The 10,000-nt window shown below is 40.3% G+C and overlaps 2 protein-coding genes across 2 annotated transcripts in view; both read right to left on the bottom strand.

The window, feature by feature from the left end:
• The window catches only part of LOC116394896 (cytochrome P450 2J2-like), a 3,851-nt gene extending 689 nt beyond the window's left edge, over positions 1–3,162 (bottom strand). Inside the window, exons 1-8 of the mRNA XM_031868276.1 lie at positions 2,971–3,162; positions 2,485–2,650; positions 2,235–2,387; positions 2,001–2,161; positions 1,587–1,760; positions 1,351–1,492; positions 1,030–1,217; positions 1–123 (exon numbers count right to left, since the gene is read on the bottom strand). The exon at positions 1–123 is cut by the window's left edge and continues 19 nt beyond it. Coding sequence (XP_031724136.1) covers positions 1–123; positions 1,030–1,217; positions 1,351–1,492; positions 1,587–1,760; positions 2,001–2,161; positions 2,235–2,387; positions 2,485–2,650; positions 2,971–3,162 — 1,299 coding nt within the window. The remainder of the gene's footprint in view (positions 124–1,029; positions 1,218–1,350; positions 1,493–1,586; positions 1,761–2,000; positions 2,162–2,234; positions 2,388–2,484; positions 2,651–2,970) is intronic.
• Positions 3,163–3,944: 782 nt separating this feature from the next.
• LOC116394882 (dynein regulatory complex subunit 4-like) overlaps positions 3,945–10,000 on the bottom strand; it is a 6,247-nt gene continuing 191 nt past the window's right edge. Inside the window, exons 2-11 of the mRNA XM_031868248.1 lie at positions 7,628–7,767; positions 6,401–6,598; positions 5,805–6,005; positions 5,623–5,677; positions 5,328–5,530; positions 5,035–5,190; positions 4,809–4,889; positions 4,263–4,472; positions 4,104–4,178; positions 3,945–4,001 (exon numbers count right to left, since the gene is read on the bottom strand). Of these exons, the coding sequence (XP_031724108.1) occupies positions 3,945–4,001; positions 4,104–4,178; positions 4,263–4,472; positions 4,809–4,889; positions 5,035–5,190; positions 5,328–5,530; positions 5,623–5,677; positions 5,805–6,005; positions 6,401–6,598; positions 7,628–7,767 (1,376 nt within the window). The remainder of the gene's footprint in view (positions 4,002–4,103; positions 4,179–4,262; positions 4,473–4,808; positions 4,890–5,034; positions 5,191–5,327; positions 5,531–5,622; positions 5,678–5,804; positions 6,006–6,400; positions 6,599–7,627; positions 7,768–10,000) is intronic.

The raw sequence follows: 10,000 nt of genomic DNA, 5'->3' as shown, positions 1-10,000 counted from the left end.
TGCGTCCCTCCTCACAAGCTTCCCTTCAGCATCCAGGAAGTGTTCAGGGTTAAAGGTGTCGGGAGTTTCCCATTCAGTCTTGTCAAACAGCACAGAGGTCAGGTTGGGCATCACTGAGGTTCCCTGCACACACAAAGAGACGGGAATCAGTTTGATGTCGTTTAAACAAAAGGCTAAGAAGAGATCCGTGTATCGTACAGCCGCAGTTGATAAGGTGTGATAAGGGCAGAGACAACAAGTGGGTGTTGACACTGTAGAGAAAGCTGATCACAAGGTCTCTGCTGAACGGACGTCACAGGAGGGTTGTGTTTCTACATTATGTTAGCTCAATGAATTACCAGTTATTTGTCATGTCAGATGTTCATATCATGTTCTCTCATTCATTTCAGGGGTTTGTCTGCACAAAATGTCACCACTTCATCTTCTTACAATGCAACAAATGTATTTTGACATTTTCCCCTTTTTCCTCTTCTTTGATTATAAATCTCCAGGTGATGTCAGGACATTCAATGTTTCTTGCAGTAACCTTAGCCTAGATTAACATCTATGACATCACAAACTGCACACAATTACACTTTGTTTTCTGTTGAATGCAGTTGTTTCACAATCTTTTATCCTTGAGGCTCCCCTATTTCTATCTAAGAAAAGCTAAAATCCTTGTTTTGAACAAAGTGATTCAGCGTCTTAAATGAGTTGGTTTGTTTTTACTAAGCAAACTTTCTTTAATGGCTCAGTTTCATCAACATAAATAAATTACATTTGGACTTAAAACACTCTGGAGCAGTTGGAAATGTCTGAAAAAACCCAACGCAGGAATCTAATTCTACTCATATAGTACAATACTAACACTAATCTTAATCTGACACTGTGCACAAATACCCGGTTTAAACAGTGTGGACAAATATATCTTTTTAAAAAGTCTTATATGCAGACTTTTGTTTAAAGTCTCCAGTAAATGTGTTATGATTTTAGTTATACATGTGGAAATCCATTTTTGACAACCTTACAATCCCTGCTAGGTAGATGCACCTTGGGTATGAAATAACCGCCCAGTGTCATGTCCTTGGCGGCCATTCTGAGTCCATTGAGAGGAACAATGTTTCCCATCCTCTGGATCTCGTGGATGACGGCGTCTGTGTAGGGCAGGTTGGGTCTGTCTGCCATACTGGGCTGGCGGGTCTGTCCGATCACTCTGTCTATCTCTGCCTGGACTTTATCTAGGAAGTGGAATAAAAAGATGTTTAATTGATCAATTAATGTGACGTCTTTGATCTTAAGCGTGTTCTGTCTCCAGTATCTATTAATCTACTTCTTGTGCTGCTGCTGTGGGACTCTTATCTGAACACCCACCCTGGATATGAGGGCTCCTGATGAGGTAGATGAGGCCCCACTGCAGGGTCTTCGAAGTGGTTTCACTACCAGCCAGGAACAGATCCAAACAGCACAGAACCAGGTTGCCATCGTCGAAACCCAATTCACTGTTTCTGTTGCGCTGTTGAGCAAGGCGGAGGGACAAACATACGGTCAGTTAGTTTTTCGTATCTCATACATATCGATTGGCCGAGTCAACATTGTAAACACTATACTTTCTCCTCTATCAGGAAGACGTCGATGTAATCTCGTGGGTTGCCAGGGTCCAGGTCCAACCTGTGCCTCTCTACCTCTCGCCTGATGGAGGCCTCCAAAGATTTGGAGCTGCTGAAGATGCCATTGTGAGGCCCCGGCAGGTGTTCCATCAGAGCTGGGAACGCATCATATAGCTGTTTGGAAAGTAAACGGGTTATTCAGTGGTGTTGTTTAAGATCTCACTTTAGCTCACAATATTTTCTGACTTAAACTTTCATTTGACAGATTGACAAATCTGACTTGCATACAAGACTATTTTATCAACTGATAATTAGATATAATCAAATGTTTGGACACGCTGGTTCTGATCCATGTTATGAACACCTTTAGCCGTGTGAAGTTGCTACTTGTGTCTCAGCTACTGTGCATCTTACGAGAGCCCATATGGAGCCCTCCAAATAGGCCATCTCAGTCAGATTCTTCAGCATGCTCTGGAAGTTGTGGTCGCTGTAGTCAAACCGTCTCCCAAACACTATCTGGCAGATGATGTTGCCCACAGCATTGTTCAAGAGGGGCACCGGGTCAAATGGCTCACCTGAGCAGAAAGAAATGTCTTGAGTGTATTGTTGCTTTTCATTCTGTTACATTTTGTTCTTTTTTTTGCCAACCTCTCTCCTTCTCCATCGCCTCCTGCAGATGATGACTCTCCTCACAGATGCTCTGCTCCATGGAGCTCTTGGCTAGGCCAAAGGTACGTAACGTGGCCATGGCAAAACGCCGCTGTCTCCTCCACACTTTCCCATTACTGAAGAAAAGACCCGCTGAGACAGAGATGAACCACATGACATTACTAAGGTAGGGATCAGGAGGCAGGTTGACTTCTTTAATACTGATGTGCTGTATCTTCGTGTGATTCACCTGAATTCCCTGAATAAATTCGGGTCACCATCGGGCTGTAAGGCCGGTCCACAAAGTTGTCGGCCTGTGTCACTATGGCTTCTTTCACCATCTTCCACCCAGACACAAACACTGTTCTGTGTCTTCCCAGACGTATGCAGAACACATTCCCATAAACATCAGCTAGCTGTGGATGCAGGGGCAGAGAATAAGTGGCCTGTTGTCCAGCATGTGACTCTGATAAGATGCATATTTCAAGACAACAGTTTCTGTGACACTGACAAACTATCAGTAGCATTTTACCATTGTTTTCTACCATAAATGTTTTAATATTTTGTTGATGCAGTCTCATGTGATTTATTTTGTTTGCCCTTTATTTGAGGATCTGTGTCGACTACATGCTAAAGTAGTGGAGGATATAGATAATAGGAATCTTCCTTCCACCTCTCGCTGTAGCTCAAGTTTTCACAAAAAACACTTCCTCATAAAATGAAAATATGATCTTACCTTGGTTAAGTAAATGTGAGGCTGTTTAGATTCAATGTTGAATATGTTTCCCAAAAGAGGGAGAGATGATGGTCCCGGTGGAAAATTGGGTGGATCCTTTTTGTTCCGAAAAGACACCACGAGGAGAACGGCAAAAATAAAAAGCAGCATTCCCCTCAGATCAAGCCACACAAACAAATCACACAGCCACATAGTGAGGCAGAGAAGACGAGCAAGGGACCGATGAGGTTCACTTGCTCTGGTACTTTGCTGACTCACAACATCTGTGGATGTAATGACCTTTGTGTGTGACAGAGAGCGAGGACACGCCTCCATTAACCAAATACAGAGTACGAATAAACTAAAAACTGGCCCAAAGTTACACACCATAACAAAGCGGGAGCATCAAACAGTAGTCGTTCAGCTGCTGTCCCATAATGCTGAATGTAATGTGATGTAATATATATCTTTGGTTCTTCTGCTTAAATTTCCAGAAAAGGTCTGGGTCGCCACTGTAGTGTGGACGGCCCACAAAAACCTGTCGTTTATCTACTCCCCCCATCTCATACCACCCTGGATCCAACACTATTAAGCCAGATTCATTTCCCCACCTGTTACAGTCAGAGAATTACCTTTCCCTAATGCCAAACTATCAATCCTACTGAAATTCTTGGCAAAACCTGCTCAGGTGGACGCTTAGCTTCTTTTAAATCACATATTTAAATGTATTTAATTCTAGGTTCATTTTCGTATATCATCATACATCTTAATATATTGTCACACAGAGAAACAAAAATACATGTATCCCTATGAGCTATCTATGAAAGAATAAAATAAAAATATACAAACATCCCAAAATAGTTTATTTTCTTAAACAAACTAGTTGAAATGGAGTGAAGAAACACATGTAAAGGGGTCGGCCTTTTGATTCATTGCGTCTCATTTTGGGGCAAACCCAAAATCAATTCCAGACTTTTCCCAGTTAGCAGCTGATCTCAAATGGCTTTACGCAAAGCTCCTCCACACCAAGCTTCGTAGGTCAGCAGCAAATCCTTACGGGCCTGCCGGACACACGAGTATGAATATTACTACAAAATTGTACATGACATCATCATTAATTTGACAAATGCATGACACTTCCGGGAAGTAAACACACTTCTTTCCTGGGAAAGCTGAGCTTTTTTATACTCCAAGTTCTTGATGGAATCATTACCGGAGTCCAGATTTTTCTACAAGCAAAAACATGATTATTTTATGTTTTTGTACAGAGGGCAATGTGCAATAAAACACACATTATTTAAGAGACAATTCACCTCAATTGTGTCAGTGACCCCATCAAGAGCAGTTCGGTCCATGTTAGAGGCAGAAAGCACAGAGAGGAGCTGAGCCTGCGTCTTCTCCAAGCCGTCCGTCAGGCCTTTCAGCTTCTTTTCCAGCGGCATGCTCTTCCAATCTGCTTCGTGCTGCACCCGCTGAATATTCCGAGTGACCGTCTTGTACAGCTCGTCCCTTTCTAGCTCAAGCTGTATGACATGTGCACAGACAAAAACAAATGCAAAAACATTCACACAAATATTCAAAAGTAAACGAGCATTTGGCCACGTTGGGTGTACATCTCACCTATTTAAATCTGCTTTTAACCTCTAAACTCAGTCATGTATGTTTATTTTTTTTCTTACTGTTATGTTGTAGATTTTCTTTTTATTATAAATGCTTTTATTGTTTCTGTTTTTACCATGTAAAGTGTCTTTGAGTGCCTTTTAAAGCGCTATATAAATAAAATGTATTATTATTACATGAATCAAGCTAACATTGCAACGTATCAACATAATACAGTGCAACTCAATCAAAGCATTTACCTTGCAGAATGTCTGTTCCAGTGTCTCATAATCCCATTTCAGTTTATCCAGCTTCTTTTCTTCAACCTTTTCATCAACATCCTGTCAAAAACAGTGTCACAATTAGACCTTGTACAGTATGCTACATGTCAGGAACAATTAAGACACTGGCAGCAATAAACGTGAGTGAACAAAGTTTCAACCACAAACACGTTTAAAAAATATCCACATATACTACACCAACAACCTTTTTTATTACGAAGTATTTAATTTCTTTCTCAATTTCCGCGCTCTCCTCTGAGACTTCTGAGAGAAGCTCAGCCATCTGTTTGTTCTCTAGCAGAAGGCAGGCCAGGTTCTCTTTCTTCTCCTCCTGTGTCTTCTTCATCAATTTAATTTCTTCCTAAGAAAAGTCAACAAAACAAGCCATGTGAAAAAAAACAAACAGCTGGATCAACATACTCATCAATAACTAAATTAATAACGCGTTGCCGGTGTAAACAAAACATCTGAAATGCCTCTGAATGTGAGCACTTATACCGTGAGTGAATCGTTCACATTCCGTTCCTGTTTCCAGCAACTATTAACTGCTTCACATTCAGTTATTGCTTTCTTGTGGTCTTCTACTAGAGTGTTGACGTGGCTGTTCCATTGATCTTCGTTCTCACTGATCTTATTATTTGTCATGTTGTCCAGCTGTTGTTGTAGCAGCTCCTTCTTTTCATCATACTTGGCTCGGATTTCTACTCAAATAGCGACACAAAACGAGGGCTCCTGTTTAGTTTCTGACACCACGGGGTGTTGAATTCCACTCAAAACGAGATTAGTTCTTTACCTGCAATTTGCTTCTCCACCCTGTTACTTGTTTTAGTCATTTCTTCATCGTGTTTCTGTTGAGATAAAAACCAAAGTGGTGTTTGTAGCATTGCCGCTCAATTGTTGCAATATATCAAAGTAAAGAGACACATTAAATCCACAGACCTTTAAGTGTAGAAGATAATAGTGTGTACTACAAACCAGTTCAAGCTCCTTGACAAGGTTTTCATTGTCAAGCTCCTGCATGTCGACCATGACGGCCCTCATTTCCTTATGAAGCTCAGTCTCTAATCGTTCTTGCTCCTCCTGCACCACCGGTGTGGAGACTAAACCATCTGCTTTTAACTCAGAGGTTGTGTTCAGGTGTTCACACAGGAGGTGCTTCATCTTCTGCTTGTACACCTGGTGGAAAAAAAGTGAATCAAATGTGCATTGTAAAATGAATTTAACCCTTACATCTGTCAATGGATAATCTTTGCTTAACAAATGACAAACTAGTACTAGTATATGGAAAAAAAAGAATGCAATCACATGATTTCTCCTAACTTTTAAAGTTGAGAGGACAACCGGTACATGCCACTAAAAAACTACAGACGCACAATGGATTGTAGGATACTGAGGATAAAAAATACACTGGCTGTGGATCAAAAAAAGGTTGCATCTTCTAACTGCATTTAAAGATCCTTGTTGCCTGTTACGGCATATTATGGCATAAAATAAAGACATGGTAAAAATCTAGCCTGTGAATTTGGGTGCAGTTCGACTATAACTACAATACACCTGTGTATTAACCTCACCTTGATCTCTACTTGGTAGCGCCCCTCATCCTCCTCTATGTCCTTATCAAAATTCTTCTTTTCAGCCTTGACCTCCTCTAGTTTGCTCTCTGTGATCTCCCAAAATGTGTGGATCGTGTCCCTCTCTAGCTGAAAGTAGTTTCTCTCTTCCCTCTCTCTGTCCAGCTCCTCTCGAAGGCGCACGATCTGCTCTTCCAGCTGAAATACAGAAATGTATTTTAGTGTGGGCATGTGAGCCAGACGATCTAGATGACCGTGTAGCCAATTACCTCATTTATCCTAGTTGTAAATGTCAAAGTCCAATGTTTAGTTCACAGGGGGCAGTAATGTAAATCAGACATATAATGTCTGCTTTGGCTCTGGAGGAAGGTCTGAGAATCTTTAAAGATTCTGTTAACACAGCGTGCATATTTGCAGTAAATAAAATAAGCAGTCATGATGGAGAACAAAACTAGTCCTGTAAAGTTATTGCAAATAGCTTAACAACGTATCAGTAGCTGTTATCTCAGCTTCTGACTCTAGTGAAAATGATGTGATTTGATTGTTGTTGCACTTCTTGTAAATCACATATTTAAGTGTATTTAATTGGTGATTAATTAATTATATCAATTTCAATATACATCTTTTATATATGAACAGACATACAGTAAAACAAAACTAAAATACATCCCTATCAACAAATTACAAAAAGCTAAGAGAAAAATATTACGCAAAAAATAAAGTATTTTCTGAAACAAAGTTACACCATTTTAGGGTACAATAATTTGTCAAAACATGTATTAAATAAAGGCATTACAACCTTCAACCAGACAAAAGTTTGAGAAAAATAATCCAGATTCAGGGCTATCTGGAATGGGCCTATGATTACCAATTCATAAGAAAAGGCCTGCCATAAAAAGTGGGGAGTTTAAACTTGATGAGCATTTCACCAGGCAGGGAGGGTCTTATGAAAAGATGCTTCAGGTAACTTAGTATCCAGTGTTTTGAGAACTTCACCCACAGTAGGAACCCAAAATCGAGATATCTCAGCCTCTGCTGCATTGATTTTGGACCATTCTTATTTAAACCTGACTCTTGGGAGTCCTCCAGCTGTATGCGAGGGCAAAACCAACTTGCTGAAATACCCATTTCATGTACAAATCGCTTTGAAAAGGAAACTTTTCTTTTCTCCTGACATAGAATATACAAGCATCACTCCAACACACACACCCCACTTTAACCTCTGACCTGCTCCTTGGACAGCTCCTCCTTGGTGAATCCATCTGTCGGTGTGGGCGTTTTTGCCTTTGCAGGCTTTTTACTTGAGCCTTTGCTGCTTTTGGGTGGCTGCACAAAAGTCAACAACATACAAACAAGTGATATACAGTCTATGGACAACACACGAGAAGCACACGCTGTTGAACGTTACTGGAGCTCACTATGAACGTCCATTGTTGTGGTGAATTGATTTAAAAAACGCTTTGCTTACCATCGTTTATATATTGCGCGTGTAATACTGAGAGACGGCACAACGTGTTGATAGTTTTGAGAAGCTAGCTAGCTAGCACACCAGTTAGCACACAGAGAAGTCTGTCTCGAGCCTCGAGTTTCAAACATGCGTTGCCGTAACAACACGAGCACGTGGCTATTGTGTGGTCGGATACCTTTTAGGGGCATTTAGGGACAGTGTACAATAAATGCATTACACCAGATGTAAACACAATGCTAGATCCATCTGTTGTCCCTGGGAGCTTTGACTACAGTTAATGTATTTGACATGGTGATGTGTTTATTAAAGGGCAAGAATGCACTAAAAAAAACTTTTGTACAATTAAGTCAATATCTACAGATACAAAACGTGAATAAAACTTGAAAAGATGGTGACACCCAAGGACATAGTTGGGAGTTGGTCCGTTGACAGCTTTAAGAATTAATTGAATTTTAACCATAAATCAAAAAACTAAATTATCCAATGTTTAATAACTGCATTTAGATACAGACGTTGGATGGTCGCTCACATTTCAAATAGGAAACTAGTTTTCTGGTGCTGATGATTTAATGTTACACACAGATATATGAAGGGTGACTGTTGTCTTGTGGGGCTGCACTGATATAAGCTAGTAACTTTTATATAACAGAGTGAACATTTTTAAATATCCATGTCTGTTATCCCCGCAATTTATAAGGTATATGTGTTGCAGAAAGAATAAATCATCTTGTGTTATCCTACTAAAAACAGCTTGTTTCGTTAAGAGCTATAAAAACCGAGAATATCAGGAAAAAAGTGGGTTTGATGTGCATAATGGTCAAGGTACACCCTAATCTTTAGTTTGTAGAGAAAATATGTGTAAGAGCCATTTTGTTGTTTTTGTTTTTGTACAACCACCCACCACATGGGGACGTGGTGCCGGTGTGAATCAGGGCACAGGTAATATAATCAGTGGGGTCATTGGACACAGGTGGTTATAAGCAGAAGCAAACAGTTTTTGACCGTGCACATTTAACGAATGTAAATGTTATGATTTATTGGTTTATGGAGAAAATGGATAACTGAAGAGAAAGGGGTGGTTTATGTGAGAAATAAAATGCCTATATTGGAAACTGGACTTCGTTATTTATGGAACGTGTCAGAACAAACATTGCAGCAACCATGGTGACTTTTATTGGGAAGCATCGGTCACTACAATAAGTCAAAAACTGCTTCGTTGAGGACAGCGTGGGAGCTCTGCTGGCGTTTGACTACGTTCCGGGACCAGCTGCTGGAGGCTACTGATCATCTCGTCCCCCTCAGATCAAGCCACAGAAACAAATCACACAGCCACATAGTGAGGCAGAGAAGACGAGCAAGGGACTGATGAGGTTCACTTGGACTTTATAATAACTCCTACCTGAGGGGATCCTTTCCACTGCGAACAAGGTAAAGACGAGCTCTGAGTTCCCTGCTCCCAGCGCCTGCCCTCCAAATAATGTTTTTGTGGCAGCCGACTTCTATTCTCAGGTCCTTCAGTGGGGATACTCTTCACGTCTTGGATGCCACCCTGGTGTCACAAGCACCACTTACATTTCCAGTGGCTTGAAAATCGGTCACCAGCTATGAATGTGTGTTTGTTTTATTTACTTATGAAGTAAAACCAGGTTTGTGATCGATTCATTCAGATCCTTTATTGATTGTTAACAAATGTGCTCAAATAGTTTGTTGATAATGATTTCAGTTATTATTATATAATGGCTGATACATGACATGTCATTTTAAAGAACATGTTTATAAAACCTTGAGATATTTAATCATTAATAACTACTACTAAAGGATAAAGGGTAATGTCTTAAAAGCAGTGCCATTATTACAAGAATGTTTTGTACAAAAATAACTATCACATGTAACATGTAACCCTAACCCACTCAAATGTACAGGCAGAGAGACTAAACAAGTCCTCAACAGGATGGAAAAATAACTAAAGATTTCTCTCCTGATGCTTTTTTGCTCAGTCTTGTTACACGTTATTTCGAAAGAAATCAATTCAGTGAGACGTTACATCAGCGAGCCTTGGCGTGAACCTTGAAGGGGTGTGGTACACGTGTAATTCCAGTTACTCCTTCTGTACTCAACTCTACTCCATCAGG

This window comes from Anarrhichthys ocellatus, unplaced genomic scaffold, assembly GCF_004355925.1.
Source record: "Anarrhichthys ocellatus isolate YVR2014 unplaced genomic scaffold, GSC_Weel_1.0 scaffold42, whole genome shotgun sequence".
Taxonomy (NCBI): Eukaryota; Metazoa; Chordata; class Actinopteri; order Perciformes; family Anarhichadidae; genus Anarrhichthys; species Anarrhichthys ocellatus.
The sequence above is the reverse complement of the archived record's forward strand: the minus strand, read 5'-3'. Positions and strand labels throughout refer to the sequence as shown.